General features: G+C 58.3%; 1 protein-coding gene and 1 long non-coding RNA gene across 18 annotated transcripts in view; both read right to left on the bottom strand.

Moving 5' to 3' along the window:
• DYSF (dysferlin) overlaps nt 1-18,799 on the bottom strand; it is a 72,477-nt gene that overhangs the window by 50,254 nt on the left and 3,424 nt on the right. For 4 of the 12 annotated variants that reach the window (XM_052682929.1, XM_052682932.1, XM_052682928.1 and 1 more), the window contains exons 2-21: nt 14,572-14,627; nt 14,397-14,488; nt 14,058-14,163; nt 11,642-12,046; nt 11,403-11,531; nt 10,501-10,563; nt 10,369-10,419; nt 9,609-9,639; nt 9,243-9,358; nt 9,045-9,171; nt 8,838-8,941; nt 8,684-8,752; nt 8,566-8,609; nt 8,366-8,448; nt 5,811-5,926; nt 5,451-5,564; nt 4,776-4,953; nt 3,574-3,698; nt 3,014-3,120; nt 536-728 (exon numbers count right to left, since the gene is read on the bottom strand). In XM_052682929.1, coding sequence (XP_052538889.1) covers nt 536-728; nt 3,014-3,120; nt 3,574-3,698; nt 4,776-4,953; nt 5,451-5,564; nt 5,811-5,926; nt 8,366-8,448; nt 8,566-8,609; nt 8,684-8,752; nt 8,838-8,941; nt 9,045-9,171; nt 9,243-9,358; nt 9,609-9,639; nt 10,369-10,419; nt 10,501-10,563; nt 11,403-11,531; nt 11,642-12,046; nt 14,058-14,163; nt 14,397-14,488; nt 14,572-14,627 — 2,309 coding nt within the window. Of the gene's footprint in view, nt 1-535; nt 729-3,013; nt 3,121-3,573; nt 3,699-4,775; nt 4,954-5,450; nt 5,565-5,810; nt 5,927-6,358; nt 6,401-8,365; nt 8,449-8,565; nt 8,610-8,683; nt 8,753-8,837; nt 8,942-9,044; nt 9,172-9,242; nt 9,359-9,608; nt 9,640-10,368; nt 10,420-10,500; nt 10,564-11,402; nt 11,532-11,641; nt 12,047-14,057; nt 14,164-14,396; nt 14,489-14,571; nt 15,041-18,799 lie in introns of those variants that run through there. The other 8 variants (XM_052682930.1, XM_052682934.1, XM_052682926.1 and 5 more) reach the window with 6 other exon arrangements.
• On the bottom strand, nt 17,427-18,608 carry LOC128080560 (uncharacterized). 6 transcript variants are annotated; one of them, XR_008206748.1, is made up of 4 exons: nt 18,495-18,608; nt 18,145-18,347; nt 17,632-17,973; nt 17,427-17,458 (listed from the first exon to the last, which is right to left on the bottom strand). It is a non-coding gene; the product is annotated as an uncharacterized LOC128080560 (long non-coding RNA). The 6 variants fall into 6 exon arrangements; XR_008206749.1 differs by having other exon boundaries at nt 17,427-17,484; nt 17,657-17,973; XR_008206747.1 differs by having other exon boundaries at nt 17,433-17,973; nt 18,145-18,210; nt 18,383-18,608.

Below are 18,799 nucleotides of genomic sequence, written 5' to 3'. Positions count from 1 at the left end.
AATACTGCTCCTCAGCCTTTTATCAGCTTTCCCAACCCTGATTCTGCACGAGAAGCCCCACAGCCAAGAGCTTCGTTGGCCAGCATGACCAGACAGCAGCAGCCAGCACTGTGAGGTGTTGGATAATCTAAGATTGGAGTTTGATAACGACTGCGGTTGGAGCTAAATGACTTCCGGCTGTCAGTTGGATCAGAAGGTCTTTGGAGGACCCTTCCGACTCAGAGGACCCTATGATGATACTCCCAGACGTCACTTGATTGCTTCCTGCCCCTCCAACACACGCAGAGCACGTTCCGTGGGTGTCATTCTATTGCTGCTCTGGATTGAATCACTGTACGTCTCTCAACTCACTGCTCCCTCTCTCTTTTAGCACGAGGGCAAAACAAGCCAAGCATTGCCTCTGAAAGAGCATCACAGAACCAAACCATCTGCTCTCGCCGACAGCTCCCTGGTGAAGCTTCTCTACACCGAGTGCCACCACCCCACGAAACCTCAGCCATAGGCAACGGTGGGGACTGGGACGTCGCGGCGTTACCTCCTCAGCCATGGCCCTCAGCCGGCACAGCCAGTCCTCTGCCTGCTCCAGCACGGCCGGCAGGCTCAGCTCCTCGTGCTTCAGCCTCAGGGCCGCCCGCACCACCTGCTCCAGGTTGGTGCTGCGGAAGCGGTACAGGTTCTGGTCCAGGTGTGTGCTGGCCGCCTTCCCCAGCACGTCGGGCAGCGGAACGCTGCGGGCAGAGATGTGGTGTGAGCAGCAATCCTGAGCGTCACCCTCCTCCCAGAATCCAGGACCACGGGGGGCTGGAAGGGACCTCCGCAGATCCCCCAGTCCAAGCCCCTTAATGCAGGTTCTGTTGGTCAACCACTGGTCAACTGTTTGCCAACCATTTGTCAATTGCTGGTCAACTACGGATCTTTAGTCAACCACTGGACAACTGTTTGTCATCTATTGGTCAATCACTAGTCAATCTTTGGTCAACACCTGGTCAACTTCTGGTCAATCATTAGTCAACCATTAGTCAACTATTGGTCAACTACTGGTCAACCATTAGTCAACCATTGGTCAACTGCTGGTCAACCATTGGTCAACTGCTGATCAACTTCTGGTCAATCATTAGTCAACCATTGGTCAACCATTGGTCAACTGCTGATCAACTTCTGGTTAATCATTAGTCAACCATTGGTCAACTATTGGTCAACTTCTGGTTAATCATTAGTCAACCACTGGTCAACTGCTGGTCAACTTCTGGTCAATCATTAGTCAACCATTAGTCAACTATTGGTCAACTACTGGTCAACCATTAGTCAACCATTGGTCAACTGCTGGTCAACCATTGGTCAACTGCTGATCAACTTCTGGTCAATCATTAGTCAACCATTGGTCAATCATTGGTCAACTGCTGATCAACTTCTGGTTAATCATTAGTCAACCATTGGTCAACTATTGGTCAACTTCTGGTTAATCATTAGTCAACCACTGGTCAACTGCTGGTCAACTTCTGGTCAATCATTAGTCAACCATTGGTCAACCATTGGTCAACTGCTGATCAACTTCTGGTTAATCATTAGTCAACCATTGGTCAACTACTGGTCAACTTCTGGTCAATCATTAGTCAACCACTGGTCAACTATTGGTCAACTTCTGGTCAATCATTAGTCAACCATTGGTCAACTATTGGTCAACTACTGGTCAACCATTAGTCAACCATTGGTCAACTGCTGGTCAACCATTGGTCAACACCTGGTCAACCACTGGTCAATCATTACTCAACCACTGGTCAACTGTTGGTCATCTACTAGTCAACCTTCAGTCAACCATTGGTCAACTGTTAGTCAACTACTGGTCAATCATTACTCAACCACTGGTCAACTGTTGGCCAACTTGTTGATCAACTATTTGTCAACCACTGATCAACTGTTGATCAATCATTGGTCAACTGTTGGTCAACCACTGCCCACCAGGTCACCCAGGCCACGCACGCACAGCGTCAATTGATTCGAGCTGTTGGATGAAGGAAGGTTTCAGCATTTCCAGCCCAAGCCATTCCACGGTTCTACGACCTTTCGGGATGTTTCCAACCCAAACTCAAGCCATCCCATGGCTGATTTTTAGGGACCTCTCCAACCCAACCATTCCGTGGTTCTCTGATCTTTAAGGACCCTTCCAATCCAAGACACTCAACACGAGCTACCTGAGCCAGGTGCCCTTAGTGCTCGGGGCACTGGGTTTTGCTGCTATTCCTCTTCCCCCAGCTGCACCCACCGCAGTGCCTCTTCCAGCCCTCCTCCTTTTCCAGCAAGGAGCACTCTGACATCTCTTTGTGAAAAGGTTTGGAGAACACTTGAGCCTTTCCACCGGGACCGGGAAGCACTGGGGGCAGCAGAGCTGCCCACTGCTCCAAAATCCAGCCCAACCTCCTTCTGAACGAAGCCCTGTGTGTTCAGCCACCGTGGCCCCACATCCACCCAGCGACCACGGAGAGGTCAGGCTGCACAGGGCCACTCTTTAGTAGAGCCACAGGGCTTTAATGTTGGAGGAGACCTCTAGGATCACCAAGTCCAACCGTGTGTGTGGCGAAACACATCTCCTTTATGATGCTCGAAAGCAAACAAACTGGGGGGCTGTGGGTACAGACTTTGGCCAGGTGAGCGCGTCCTCCTGGAGCTCTGCACAGCGGGTTCCAGGCTGAAAAGGAGGAGGCATCGCCTCCCCACCACGAAGGCCAGGGGGGGAACATGGGGACAATGGTCCCAGCAGGTGTGCTGACATCACGGACAGCCAAGAGGGACAGATTTATCCCCACGGTGGGACAAATCAGCCGCGTCACCCAACCCAACACCTCCATCTCCGCTCCAACCACCAGCACCCAAGAAACCCAGCGCCCTGCATGGATGCACGCACAGCACAGGAGGGAGAAAAAAAGCAGCAGGAAATCATTCCTCTCCAAAACAAACAAGGATTCCCGCAACAAAACACAGTGAGAAGCGTCCCGGTGAGAGGTGGCAGAAATACCTGCAGTCTGCAATGACGTCGTCCATCAGCTGGGCTCCCAGGGACTGCAGCTCGCCCGGCGCGCCGCCGGCCTTGAGCACGAGGTGGATCTGCTCCAGGTTGGCTTCCTGCACGACAACAGGGCTAAATGCCACGTCCCACCTACCCGGCGCGGCCCCCCCAGCTCACAACCTCCCAGCTGGTTGGGCTCTGCAGGGTGGGCTCCGCTCGGAGCTCCCTGTAGCACGGCCAGAAATCCCACCCACCGCTCCAAAAGGGAAGGAAGCAATGCTTCCCCCCGCTGGTTCCCTGCCTGGGTGAAGCACCCCACTGTCACCACGCAGGATGAGGGCGGTCCCCCCTTTTCCCACCCAGCTGTGTGACACCGTGCTGCCTGGAAGCCACAGAAGAAAGGAAGCGTCCCAGGTTTTGAGTCACACAGAGGAGGCATCGGCAGCCCCTGCTGTGGCTCCCATGCCTCAAATGTAACACCCAGCTCCCCATCAAGCCCCACTAGAGATAACTTCCATCCCCCAGCCCACCAGGCACAGAGGGATGCGCTGTGTCACCAGGGCACTCACCAGCCTGTCTGCCGCGTGCTGGAGGAGGTTCTGAGTGTCGGTTCGGTAGCTGATGTCTTCCCAGTAGGAGGACAGCACCACCACGGGCTTCACGTTGCCCCAGGGCAGGTAGTAATACTGGCAACCTGGAGGGCACAGCGTTGGGTGAGCTCAGGGCACCGGGTGATGGCAGCGGGCACCGCGCGGTTGGGGCAGGAGCTCAGGGCCCGGCTCTTTTGGAGACCCCCGTGTGCAACGAGGTCCAAAAGTGCCCATGGATCCATCTGTGGAGCGGTGAGGCCAGGAAGCAGCGGCACGACCCCGGTGTGCTGAAGGCATCTGATCCCAGAGCCCCATGGGAGCCTGGGAAAGGCCACCCCAAAATACCAGCTCTCCCATGAGAACTAAGGGGCGTCGTTAGGGCCAAGGGGCTCCACAGGAACGCTTAATTCCTGGCTGCTTTCCTCCTTTCCAGTCACATCTTCCCACACGTGCGCGTGCCTTCACACGTTGAGGTTCCAAAGGTCTCCAGTTGGACTTGAAGACTTTCAGATGGGTTTTGAGGCACTCCAGTTGGGTTTTAAAGGCCCCCCTTTGGGTTCTGAAGGCCCCTACTTGGACTTTGAGGACCTCAAATTGAGATCTGAAGGTCTCCTGTTGGGGTTTGAAGGCCTCCCATTGGGTTTTGATGACCCCAGTTTTGTTTCGAAGGCTCCCAGTTGGGTTTAAGGACCTCCAACTGAAATCTGAAGACCTCTAGTTGGGTTCTGAAGGCCTCCTATTTGTTTTTGATGACCTCAGTTTTGTTTTGAAGGCTTCCAGTTGGGTTTAAGGGCCTCCAATTGAAATCTGAAGACCTCTACTTGGGTCCTGAAGGCCTCCTATTTGTTTTTGATGACCTCAGTTTTGTTTTGAAGGCTTCCAGTTGGGTTTAAGGACCTCCAACTGAAATCTGAAGACCTCTACTTGGGTCCTGAAGGCCTCCTATTTGTTTTTGACGACCCCAGTTTTGTTTTGAAGGCTTCCAGTTGGGTTCTAGGATCTCCAACTGAGATTTGAAAGTCTCCTGCTGGCTTTCGAAGGCCTCCCATTGGGTTCTAATGGCCCCAGTTTTGTTTCCAGCTGGTTACGAAGTCCTCCAGTTGGGTTTTGAAGGCCTTCAAGGATGGAGACCCCACAGCCACCCCCCACCAACGCACAGACAGTCCCCTGGTGCTGCTCACCATCGAACACGGCCCGGCTGTACTGCGTGGTGGAGGCCAAGGGCAAGCAGGTGTTATCAAACTTGTTGCCATAGTTGCCAATGCTGACCTCGAACTGGATGGCATCGTCCACGTCCTGCAGCATGGTGGCCGAGTAGAAGGCAGCAAAGAGGGAGTACTTCCTCCTCCGCAGGTGCTTCTGCAAGAGGCACAGGAACGGGGAGGAGATGCCACCACTGCCCTCCTATGATGGCCTGACACGTGACAGCATGGCAAAGCCACTGGGACGGAAGAGATTAACGCAGGAAAGGAGAACGTGATGCGCGTCGACAGAATTTGGGGTGAGATGTTTAAGAACCATCTAACAGAGGAGAAGACTGGAGCGACCCGCGTGGGAAAGGCAGGTCAGTTCTAAAGAGCGTCAAGAGTGCATCTGCAACAGCACTCGAGGTCACAGGGCAGGGGAACCCAGGCTGGAAGGGACCTGCGAGGATCACCAAATCCAACTTGCTGCCGATGGGATGGCTGCTCTTTAAAAGCGAATCTCCTGCACATCCACCCGCACTACGGTTTGCTCAGACAGAGCAAGGTGGGCACCCGGGGATGAAAACGCAGTGGGAGACGGCCTCCAGGAGACCATCAGCTGCAAGTCATCCCCCTTCCACGGCCAGCATCGCAGCGCAGCAGCCCCGTTACCTCCACCCGCAGGACGTCATCCGCAGAGATGTCCTCCACCTTCAGCTCCCCGTGCTCCTCCAGCTTGGTCTCCAGCTCCAGCAGCACCCGGCCGCGGTACGCGACGCCCTCGCCCTTGGGGTAGAGCAGGACAGGATCAGCAGCCATCGCCCCATCCTTCACCCCCACCTCTGCTCTCGTTGGCTTCGCGGCAGAGGTCAGAGCGGCGGCGCTATTTCAGTGCCGGGAGGAGTTTAGCCAGCGGGGACGGAGCGTGCGGCGTGGGCTCCTGCTAACAAAGCCAGGCAGGGTTAGCAGAAGCAGGAAGGAAGGAAGGAAGGTTAATCTATTTCGGGCCGTGCCGGGAAGAGGCTGATTCACCTTTCCTAAATTGAGCGCCTCGTACGGGTCGGGGAAGCCGGTGAATTCGCGGGGGCTGCCGTACAAGTTGATGTAGCACGGGCCGAAGGTCGGCAGGAAGCCCAGCCCGTCGTCCACTGCACGGCACAGGAAAGGGAACGTCAGGGACCCATGGCAGAGCGCCACGTCCCCGCAAACACCTATTGGCCAGGACAGGGAAGGTGCTGGCAACTGTGCGGAGCATCCCTGGGCCGGGAGCTGCGTGGATTTAGGGCTGCGCTGTGCCACGAGGCAGCGTGAGCCGTGAGCGCTGCTCACTTCTGGACACCTCAAGCAAACGAGCAGCGAAGAGCCAGGTCCACGTGCACTGAGCTCCCAGCACAACACCAGACCCCGAGCGCTCAGTGTGCAACGCATCGTCACCCCGAGACCTCCAGCACCGCCGCTGCCCAACGGGGGCACCCCAAAACCAAAACGGAGGGACGGCAGCGCAGCCCTTCCCCGGGCACCGCACACCCTAAAGAAGTTACCCAAGTGCCCACAAACCAAGAGGCTCTAAGGGGACGTACAGTCTGAGGCTTTCAGAGGCTTCGCGAGAGCAGGAAACGCATCTGGAGCGTAAAGAGACAGAGAGAGGTCAGGAGGAGGAGCAGGGAAGGCTGTGGGACAGGAGGAGGCTATGGGAAAAGCAGATGCTGTTGCTGGGGGATTCGGTGCCAGCAGAGAAGCAGGGAGGCTGCAACACGGCCACGCAGCCCTCCAGGGGGGTTGCAGAGCACACAAGGACTGAGACAGGATGCAAAACCTCCTGCGCAACGCAGCTCTGCAGCAACCTCTTCCTATGGCCACAGTAGGAATGAAAGTCTGCAGGACCACGAGCCAGGAGGGACAGCCACCAAAAAATCAGAGCACAAGGCCAGGGGACGGGTGGAGTCACCGCCATGGGATGGATGGGGTCACCGTGCAGGATGGAGCGACCTCAGAGGACATACAGAGCCACCGCCATGCAGAACAGATGTAGACACAACCATGGGAAGGACAGAGCTACCATGCAGGGTGAATGGAGCCAGCAACCAGACAGAACAGATGGAACCACCGTCACCGCAGGATGGACGGAACCGAGACCACACAGAATAATCAGAGCCACACCATGCAAGGTGGACACACAAATGGAGCCACCGCCACGAAATGGATCAACAGGGACAGCACCATGGAATGGATGGATCCACCACCAGGAGGTGGATGGAGATCCCACCATGGGATGGATGGAGCCAGCAGCATGGGATGGGCAGAATCCCCACCATGGGATGGATGGAGCCAGCACCATGGGATGGACAGAATCCCCACCATGGGACGGATGGAGCCAGCAGCATGGGATGGACAGAATCCCCACCATGGGATGGATGGAGCCAGCACCATGGGATGGACAGAATCCCCACCATGGGATAAATGGAGCCAGCACCATGGGATGGACAGAATCCCCACCATGGGATGGATGGAGCCAGCACCATGGGATGGACAGAATCCCCACCATGGGATAAATGGAGCCAGCACCATGGGATGGACAGAATCCCCACCATGGGATAAATGGAGCCAGCAGCATGGGATGGACAGAATCCCCACCATGGGATGGATGGAGCCAGCAGCATGGGATGGACAGAATCCCCACCATGGGATAAATGGAGCCAGCAGCATGGGATGGACAGAATCCCCACCATGGGACAGACGGAGCCAGCAGCATGGGATGGACAGAATCCCCACCATGGGACAGACGGAGCCAGCAGCATGGGATGGACAGAATCCCCACCATGGGACGGATGGAGCCAGCAGCATGGGATGGACAGAATCCCCACCATGGGACGGATGGAGCCAGCAGCATGGGATGGACAGAATCCCCACCATGGGACGGATGGAGCCAGCACCATGGGATGGACAGAATCCCCACCATGGGACGGATGGAGCCAGCAGCATGGGATGGACAGAATCCCCACCATGGGATAAATGGAGCCAGCACCATGGGATGGACAGAATCCCCACCATGGGATAAATGGAGCCAGCAGCATGGGATGGACAGAATCCCCACCATGGGATGGATGGAGCCAGCAGCATGGGATGGACAGAATCCCCACCATGGGATAAATGGAGCCAGCACCATGGGATGGACAGAATCCCCACCATGGGACAGACGGAGCCAGCAGCATGGGATGGACAGAATCCCCACCATGGGACGGATGGAGCCAGCAGCATGGGATGGACAGAATCCCCACCATGGGACGGATGGAGCCAGCAGCATAGGATGGGCAGAATCCCCACCATGGGACGGATGGAGCCAGCAGCATGGGATGGGCAGAATCCCCACCATGGGACAGATGGAGCCAGCAGCATAGGATGGGCAGAATCCCCACCATGGGACGGATGGAGCCAGCAGCACGCCCCCATCCATGCCCCCCATTTCTGCCCCAGTGGTCAGAGCCCACCCTGCCCGTTCCCTCTTCCAAGCCAACGCTGAGCTCCAGCTGTGAGCACCACGCTCCCCAGGGCCGTTCACAGAGCCCCCCATGCCACCCCCCACTCACCCTCCAGCTCCCCGCCGGGCGCAGAGATCTTGGACATGCAGAGGTAGGCGGTGCCGACGACGTCGTTGTGCGTCAGACGGTCCCTGGAACGCAGCGCACGTCTCAGCGCAGCGCGGCTGCCCCCCGATCCATCAGCGCATCCCCCTCCACGGCTCCTCCTGTTTTATGGGGTCCCGCCCCATCCCCTCCCCGTGGCTCACCAGTCGGTCACCCGGATCTTCATCTTCTCACACATGGAAGGGAACTGGGGACAGAGAGGAGCAGTGAGCGGTGCGGCCGGGGGGCGGCGGGGCGGTGAGGGGTGGGCACGGCGCTCACCATCACCGGCAGCGTCAGGCACTGGTTCCACTGCGGGTTGGCATTCTTCTCCAGGATCCTCGAGAAGAGCTGGAGGGGTGGGAGCAGAGATGGGTCTCCCCTCGGTGCCGGGAAGCCCCACGCCCCAGTGGGGACACAACCGTGCCCCACTCACCGTCTTCCCCGCGAAGCCGACTTCCACGAAGGGGTCGACCAGGTTCTTCTTGTTGCTCTCAAAGCCAAAGATCTGCCGCACGTTGTCCATGACGGCGTCGTCCACTGCGGGGGGGAGAGCACTGCTGGGTGGGCTGTGACGTGCAGCACCCATGGGTGCTCCGTCCCGCACTGAGACCGAGCGCCACGGCGCCGAGCCGCCACTCACTCTGGGGCAAATCTTCAGCTTTGAAGATCTTCAGGCAGAACTGAGCCCCTCGCAAGGTGACCCCCGTGGGACGCAGGAGGTTCCCCTCGATGTCTTCCTTGTCTTCGGAGACCTCCTTCTTCTCCACCTGTGGGATGGCCCACGGCTCAACGCGTCGATCCGGATGGCAGCTGGAAGCCCCCCAGCACCGATACTCACGGGAGCTTCGTCCCCGGGCCCCAGCACGAGCAGGCTGACCTTCAGGTACCCCTTTGCCCCCGCTGTGAAGTCCTCCGGGTCGGAGAGCAGCAGCCACCGCCTGAGGATCGCATGTTCTGGGGGAGACAAGGGGTGGTGTGACGGGGCAGAGCTGAATTCCCTCTGCTGGCCTCCTGGCTGCTAAGCTCCCCGTGTTTGACTGTCACACTTGGCAGGGATGGGGTGGGAAACGTTTAACAGGCATCACTTTGTCCCTCCTTTATGGGCCTCATCCCAAAATGAATCCGCGTGGATACATGGCCCAGGAAGGGGCGGTGGGTAGGGGAACACCTCTGCCTTTCCTATGGGGGGGGACACAGAACTCACTGGGCTCCGAGTAGATGCTCTCAACGTCCATCTGTGAGACACAGAGAGAGAAAATCATAGCATCAGTGCGCCGTGAAGGTCAGAAACGATCCCTGAGATCTCTGAGTCCGAGACCACCGACCCATCACCGCCCACAGAAGCACCGAATCGTTCGGGCTGGAGAAGACCCCCCAGGGCCATTGAGTCCCAACGTCGAAGACCCCCCAAGGCCATTGAGTCCCAACGCCGAAGACCCCCAAAGGCCATTGAGTCCCAACGCCGAAGACCCCCCAAGGCCATTGAGTCCCAACGCCGAAGACCCCCCAAGGCCATTGAGTCCCAACGCCGAAGACCCCCCAAGGCCATTGAGTCCCAACGCCGAAGACCCCCCAAGGCCATTGAGTCCCAACGCCGAAGACCCCCCAAGGCCATTGAGTCCCAACGCCGACCCATCGCCTCCATGACTCCATCATGGCATCGTCTGGGTTGGAGAAGACCCGCAAGGTCATCCAGTCCAACCACATCACCCGTATGTCCACTCAATTATGGGATTATTCCGGTTGCAAAAGACCCCCAAGGTCATCGAGCTGAACCCCTCCCGTGCCCAGACACAGAATCGCTCAACGACAGAAGCATAAAGGCTGGAGGAGCCCCTCAGGACCCCCAGATCCAACCCCAACCCATCCCAGCTCCTGGAATCACAGTCACAAAGGCTGGAAAAGATCTCCAAGATTGTAGCCCAGCCACCAACCCATCACACAGAGACGGGACGGATCCCTACCCGAAACTCGCCGATCACCGCGTCCATCCGGAAAGAGCGCGAATCCAGGACCTGTGGGAGGAGCAGTGAGCCCAGGGGGGGGAGCAGAGCCACATCCCCGGGCTGGGGGTGGGGACACGGCGGGGGGCTCACCGTGATGAAGATGGGCACGTCGAACAGCTCGGCCGGCGACTCGAAGACGTTGAAGAAGAAGGTCTGAAGAAGAAGAGGCGATGGAGCGCGGCGCTCCCAGCCTGGGGCACCGGGGCGATGCTCAACGTCACGCTTTTATGGGGTTTTGTTTTTTGGGGTTCTCAGCATTCCGCATCAAAACATCACGCGGTGCATCGGGTATTACAGTGCCCATGGCCCCAGTTCCCGGTACCCATCCCTGTACATCATGGAGCTCGTGGGATCTGGCCCTTCTGCCTGGGTTGGTCTCTTCCTGCCTGGCACTGGAGGTGCTTTCCCAGCCGTTCCAAGCTTTTCAGGTTTGACTCGGCCTCAGGATCTTTCTCTCTCCTATCTCATTTGATTTATTAGTCTCAATTCCAATTAGATTGTATTATATTGCGGTAGTAAAAGCAGTTCTCCTCCATAGATCGCTGCCGCTGGTTTTATTTTATATTCTCCCTTCCTTCCTTCCCATTTCTGTGGGGCTGGGGTGGGGAGAGGGGGGGAGGGCAGGGGCCTGTTGCCCCCCTGTGATGGGCATGGATCGATCCAGCCAACTCTGTGATGCTTTTTGGTGGAGAATGCGGGCAAAGAAGGGGGGGCAAAGAAGGGGGGACAAAGAAGGGGGGGCAAAGAAGGGGGGGCAAAGAAGGGGGGGCAAAGATTTGGGCTGCTGAGCTGGGGCAAGAATTGCTGCCCGAATGAAGAGCACGGCTGTCAAGGTGCGCCATGCTCATGCGCCCAAGGGTCAGGCTACCGAAGAACAGCAAAATAAGCACCGGGTAGAACAGAGCTGCCAGAATTGAGGCGGCTCAAATAGAGCTGGACTGGTTGGGTGCGTTTGGGTTCGCACCCCGTCCTGCATTTCCCCCCCCCCTCACCTCGTCGAAGCGGGGGCTGTTGCCTTTACGGATCCTGGTCCTCTTGCTCTGCCCCGCCGCCGTCACCTTCACCACGGGGCGGATGTGAACGCCGGGCAGCTGCCGGGCCTCGATCACCCGAACCCGGATCTGGGGGGGGAGGAACGAGGAGGGGGTCGGCCCGGCCTCAAGGGGACACCTTGGGGTCAGCTTGCAGCTGATGACACCCAGGCTGAGTTCTGAGCGACCAGGGGTCTCACCTGGAAGTCCTGCGGTTTGTTGGACAGGGGTTTTTTGGGCAAACTCCTCCTGCGCTTCACCCCACGGCCGCGGGGAGCCGGGGGTCTGCGGGGCAGCGAGGGCGGCTCCGAACCCGGCAGCCCTGAGGACGGGGGCTCCAACTCGTCCCCCGTGGCCGCCTGGTCGTCCCCCTCCTCCTCGGTGGCCGCTTCTGCGCGAGGCGGGAGGCAGGGAGGTTGCTGCGGGTCCCCGGGCGCTGTGGGGTGGGCGATGGGGGACGCGTCCCCCCCTGCGGCCCCCGCATTACCGGTGAGCGTGTCGGGCTCTGCCACCGCCGCCGGGGCGGCCTCGGGGGGGGCTGGGGGAGGGAAAAGGGGGGCAGCGCCCGGAGGAGGGGTGTAGGAGACTTGCAGGATGAGGGAAGCCTGGGCGAAAGGGGAGAGTCGTCACACATCCCCGTCCCACGGCCACGGCCCCATCCCAATGGGTCCCCATTTCATCACCATGCCCCCATCCCACTTTGTCCACATCCCACTGGGTCCCCATCCCACCGGGTCCCCCTTCCATTGCCATGTCCCCATCCTATTGCCTCCATCCCTGTGCCATGGCCCCATCCCACTGTGCCCCCATCCCCCTGTGTCCCCACCCCACCGTGTCCCCCTTCCATTGCCACGTCCCCATCCCCGTGTCCCCACCCCACCGTGGCCCCATTTCATTGCCACGTCCCCATCCTATTGCCTCCATCCCTGTGCCATGCCCCCATCCCACTGTGCCCCCACCCCACTGTGTCCCCCTTCCATTGCCACGTCCCCATCCCCGTGTCCCCACCCCACTGGGTCCCCATCCCACTGGGTCCCCCTTCCATTGCCACATCCCCATCCTATTGCCTCCATCCTTGTGCCACATCCCCATCCCATTGTGTCCCCACCCCACTGTGTCCCCCTTCCATTGCCACGTCCCCATCCCCGTGTCCCCACCCCACTGGGTCCCCATCCCACTGGGTCCCCCTTCCATTGCCACGTCCCCATCCTATTGCCTCCATCCCTGTGCCACATCCCCATCCCACTGCCATGTCTCCATTTCAGCGCCACATCCCCATCCCATTGTGTTCCCACCCCACTGTGTCCCCATTTCATTGCCACGTCCCCATCCTATTGCCTCCATCCCTGTGCCATGCCCCCATCCCACTGTGCCCCCACCCCACTGTGTCCCCCTTCCATTGCCACATCCCCATCCCATTGTGTCCCCACCCCACTGTGTCCCCATTTCATTGCCACGTCCCCATCCTATTGCCTCCATCCCTGTGCCATGCCCCCATCCCACTGTGCCCCCACCCCACTGTGTCCCCCTTCCATTGCCACATCCCCATCCCATTGTGTTCCCACCCCACTGTGTCCCCATTTCATTGCCACGTCCCCATCCTATTGCCTCCATCCCTGTGCCATGCCCCCATCCCCCTGTGCCCCCACCCCACTGTGGCCCCATTTCATTGCCACGTCCCCATCCTATTGCCTCCATCCCTGTGCCACATCCCCATCCCACTGCCATGTCTCCATTTCAGTGCCACTTCCCCACCCCACTGTGTCCCCCTTCCATTGCCACGTCCCCATCCCACAGTGTCCCCATTCCATCGCCACGTCTCCACCCCATTGCTGTGTCCCCATCCTACTGCCTTGTCCCCATCCCATCAAGTCCCCATCCCCACTGCCATTTCCCCATCTCACTGTGTCCCCAACCCATTGCCACGTCCCCATCCCATTGAGCCCCCATCCCATTGTGTCCCCATCCCATTGTGCCCCCACCCCATTGTGCCCCCATCCCATTGACTCCCCATCCTATTGTGCCCCCATACCACTGCCATTTCCCCATCCCATTGTGTCCCCATCCCATTGTGTCCCCATCCCATTGTGTCCCCATCCCATTGTGTCCCCATCCCATTGTGCCCCCACCCCATTGTGCCCCCACCCCATTGTGCCCCCACCCCATTGTGCCCCCACCCCATTGACTCCCCATCCTACTGTGCCCCAATACCACTGCCATTTCCCCATCCCATTGTGTCCCCATCCCATTGTGCCCCCATCCCATTGTGCCCCCATCCCATTGTGCCCCCATCCCATTGTGCCCCCATCCCATTGTGCCCCAATACCACTGCTGTTTCCCCATCCCATTGTGTCCCCATCCCATTGTCCACATCCCATTGACTCCCCACCCCATTGAGCCCCCATCCCATTGTGCCCCCATCCCATTGTGCCCCCATCCCATTGACTCCCCATCCCATTGACTCCCCATCCCATTGTGCCCCCATACCACTGCCATTTCCCCATCCCATTGACTCCCCATCCCACTGTGCCCCCACCCCATTGACTCCCCACCCCATTGCCACATCCCCACCCCACCGAATCCCCACCCCACCTCCATCCCCACACCCTTCCTCACCCCGGTGTTCTGCTTCTTGCTATCCAACAAAGGCACATCATAGGACGCCGCCAGGCTGGCTGAGGACAGCACATCCCGTAGGGGAACCCGAGCTTCCCCCAAAAACCTGTAGGGTCAGCAGGGTTACAGTGGGGGGTTGGGGGAGACCCCAAGGGGGGGTCGATCCTAAATTCAACAACCTTCCCCCCAGGCTCCGTTTTGCAAAGCCTGGGGCGTGCACGAAAGTGCACGCCCCAGGCTTTGCAAATCGGAGCCATGGGGGGGAATATTGGGATCAAAGCCTCCCCCTTTTCCCCCTTTTCCCCTTCTTTCCCCCCTTCTTTCCCCCCTTCTCCCCACCTATTCCTCCCCACAGTCTCATGGTCCTTGACAACGACGCACAGCTCAGAGCCGAGGTCCAAAGCGACGCCCTTCAGATCCCATTCGAAACCCTACAAAGAGAGAAGAGCCCCGGTTGCAATAGGGTTTTTCATAGGATCCCTTATAGGGTCGGGGAGGAAAGGGTGGCGCTCACCTCGTTCCATACGGGGTTGATGCTGTTCTTGATGACCTTCGTCTTCTTCTTCACCCCTACAACAAACGGGGGGTGCGTGGCAACGGCCCTAAAACTCAGCTCCCACCCCATGCACCAGTGGGACAAACAATGGGGTTTCTCACTTCCTGCGCCTCGGTTTCCCCATTGATCCCATATCCGGTGCCTGTTTCCCCACTGAGCCCATATGCTGTGTCTCATTTCCCCCATAGATCCCATATGCTGTGCCTCAGCTCCCCACTGATCCTACAGCGCCCCAATTTCCCCACTGACCCCATATGCTGTGCCTCAGTCCCCATAGATCCTATACCCAACGCCATAGATCCCATATCCTGTGCCTCAGCTCCCCACTGATCCTACAGCCCCCCAATTTCCCCATAGATCCCATATGCTGTGCCCCAGTTTCACCACTGACCCCATATTCTGTGCCTCAGATCCCTATAGTTCCTATACCCAAGGCATCAGTTCCTCACAGACCCTATACACAATGTCATCGATCCCATATCCTATGCCTCAGTTCCCACACTGACCCCACACTCTGTGCCTCAGTTTCCCCACAGATCCCATAGGCTGGGTCTCAATTCCCTCACAGATCCCATAAGCTGGGCTTCAGTTTCCCCATAGATCCCATATCCTATGCCTCAGCTCCCCACTGATCCTACAGCCCCCCAATTTCCCCACAGATCCCATATGCTGTGCCTCAGCTCCCCACTGATCCTACAGCCCCCCAATTTCCCCATAGATCCCATAAGCTGTGCCCCAGTTTCCCCACTGACCCCATATTCTGTGCCTCAGATCCCTATAGATCCTATACACAAGGCATCAGTTCCTCACAGACCCTATACACCATGCCATAGACCCAATACCCTATGCCTCAGTTTCCCCATAGATCCCATAGGCTGGGCCTCAGTTTCCCCACAGATCCCACAGGCTGGGCCTCAATTCCCCCATAGATCTCATAGGCTGAGCCTCAGATTCCCCATAATCCTACACACCGTGCCCGTCTCCCAACTGACCCCATACACTGAACCTGTTTCCCCACAGATCCCAAACCCTGTGCTTCAGTTCCCCACAGAACCCATATCTTATGCCTCAGTCCCCATAGATCCTATACCCAACGCCATAGATCCCATATGCTGTGCCTCAGCTCCCCACTGATCCTACAGTGCCTCAATTTCCCCATAGATCCCATAAGCTGTGCCCCAGTTTCCCCACTGACCCCATATTCTGTGCCTCAGATCCCCCACAAATCCCACACCCTGTGCCTCACTCCCCCCATAGGCTGGGCCTCAGTTTCCCCACTGACCCCATATTCTGTGCCTCAGATCCCTATAGATCCTATACCCAAGGCATCAGTTCCTCACAGACCCTATACACAATGTCATCGATCCCATATCCTATGCCTCAGTTCCCACACTGACCCCACACTCTGTGCCTCAGTTTCCCCACAGATCCCATAGGCTGGGTCTCAATTCCCTCACAGATCCCATAAGCTGGGCTTCAGTTTCCCCATAGATCCCATATCCTATGCCTCAGCTCCCCACTGATCCTACAGCCCCCCAATTTCCCCATAGAACCCATATGCTGTGCCCCAGTTTCCCAATTGACCCCATATGCTGTGCCACAGTCCCCCATAGATCCTATACCCAACGCCATAGATCCCATATCCTGTGCCTCAGCTCCCCACTGATCCTACAGCCCCCCAATTTCCCCATAGATCCCATAAGCTGTGCCCCAGTTTCCCCACTGACCCCATATTCTGTGCCTCAGATCCCTATAGATCCTATACCCAAGGCATCAGTTCCTCAAAGACCCTATACACCATGCCATAGACCCAATACCCTATGCCTCAGTTTCCCCACAGATCGCATATGCTGTGCCTCATTTCCCCCACAGATCCCATAGGCTGGGCCTCAGTTTCCCCATAGATCCCATAGGCTGGGCCTCAATTCCCCCATAGATCCCATAGGCTGGGCCTCAATTCCCCCATAGATCCCATAGGCTGGGCCTCAATTCCCCCATAGATCCCATAGGCTGGGCCTCAATTTCCCCACAGATCCCATAGGCTGGGCCTCAATTCCCCCATAATCCCACGTTGTGCCTCAATTCCCCCATAGATCTCATAGGCTGGGCCTCAGTTTCCCCACAGATCCTATATTCTGTGCCTCAGTTTCCCTATAGATCCCATAGGCTGGGCCTCAATTCCCCCATAAATCCCATAGGCTGTGCCTCAATTCCCCCATAGATCCCATAGGCTGGGCCTCATTTTCCCCACAGATCCTATATTCTGTGCCCCAGTTCCCCCACAGATCCCCCACTCTGCCCCTCAGTTTCCCCACAGACCCCACAGCGCTCCTTTGGGGCCGCCCCACTGCCGCCTATGGGGCAGAGCTCCCCCCCCCCCCCCAGCACAGCACTCAATAACACCGACCCCAAACCTTGACCCCAAACCCAGCCCAGCTTTGGGGCCGCCGCTTTTCCTATTTTGGGATTTCCCAGCATGGCGGCCTCCATCCGGCACCGCACCCCATAGCAGCGGGGCGGCCGCCTGCCAACGGCCCCATTGACCCCAATGACCCCATCGCCATCCCGACCCCCCCTTGGGACGCGGCAGGAAGGGCCGCGCCGCCCCTCGGCTCCTTCCTGTCCTTCGCTTTGGGTTCCTTTACCTACAAACGGCCATTTCCCATCGGCTGGGAGCCACGTCGCCCCACTGCTATGGGGTGACGGGTGTGAGGGATCGGGGGGGGACAAAATGGCCCCTCAAATCCCATAGTGATGGGATGCACCCCTATAGGGTCTGCATTCACATAATTGAAGGCTTCCCAAGCTCAGATCCTTCATAAATCCCAAGGGATCCCATTCACAACTCTTGGGGTGCCTTCAGGCACCAATCTCAGGGGTACCCCAGCATTTAGGGGAAAGGAACCCCCATCCCAAAGGATGGGCAGCCCCTCAAACCCCACAGCGATGGGACGGAGCCCCATAGGGTCTTCATTCACAAACCCTGAGGGCTCAGATCTCAGGGTTCCCATTCACAACCACTGGGGGGTCCTCAGGCACCAACCTGGGGGGGCTCCCCAACATTTAGGGGAACGGAACCCCCGTCCTAAAAGATGGGCAGCCCCTCAAACCCCAAAGCAATGGGACGGACCCCTATAGGGTCCTCAGCCACAAACCCTGCGGGCTCCCCATGCTCAGATCCTGGGGTTCCCCTTCATAAATCCCAAGGGATCCCATTCACAACTCTTGGGGGTCCTCAGGCACCAATCTGGGGGGGCTCCCCATCATTTAGGGGAACGGAACCCCCATCCCAAAGGATGAAGAAACCCCCAGAGCCCCCAGCGATGGGATGGAGCCCTGTAGGGTCTTCATTCACAAACCCTGAGGGCTCAGATCTCAGGGTTCCCATTCACAACCACTGGGGGGTCCTCAGGCACCAACCTGGGGGGGCTCCCCAGCATTTAGGGGAAAGGAACCCCCGTCCTAAAAGATGGGCAGCCCCTCAAATCCCAAAGCAATGGGACGGACCCCCATAGGGTCTTCATTCACAACTTGAGGGCTCCCCATGCTCAGATCTTGGGGTTCCCCTTCATAAATCCCAAGGGATCCCATTCACAACTCTTGGGGGTCCTCAGGCACCAACCTCAGGGGTTCCCCATCATTTAGGGGAACGGAACCCCCATCCCAAAGGATGAAGAAACCCCCAGAGCCCCCAGCAAAGGGATGGAGCCCCATAGGGTCTTCATTCACAAACCCTGAGGGCTCAGATCTCGGGGTTCCCATTCACAACCACTGGGGGTCCTCAGGCACCAACCTGGGGGCTTCTCCCCAACATTGAGGGGAACCGGACCCCCATCCCAAAGGCCGCGCAGCCCCTCGAACCCCACAGCGCTGGGTCGGACCCCCGCAGGATCGCCGCTCCCGGCTCTCAGGCGCTTCTCACCCACAAAACTCGGGGTCCCCCCCCAGGACCCCCCTCGGAGCACCCAAAGGCGCAGCTGCCATCACCCGTTTGGGCTCCATCCCCGACTCCGTCCCCCCCGCCAACCAACCCTAAAAGTCAACGGCGTCTCCCGCGAACCCCAAACCCAGGAGCGGCGCCCGGCGCCCACCTCCGCCTCCCGTCATGTGGGGAGGGGGGACTCCGATAGGCAGAAAGGGGCGGGGGGGGCGCAGAGCGGCGCGGCTCCACGCGGATTTGGGGAGT

The sequence above is a fragment of the Tympanuchus pallidicinctus genome, unplaced genomic scaffold, assembly GCF_026119805.1.
Source record: "Tympanuchus pallidicinctus isolate F22 unplaced genomic scaffold, pur_lepc_1.0 scaffold2, whole genome shotgun sequence".
NCBI lineage: Eukaryota > Metazoa > Chordata > Aves > Galliformes > Phasianidae > Tympanuchus > Tympanuchus pallidicinctus.
This window is presented reverse-complemented; position numbering and strand designations above follow the sequence as displayed.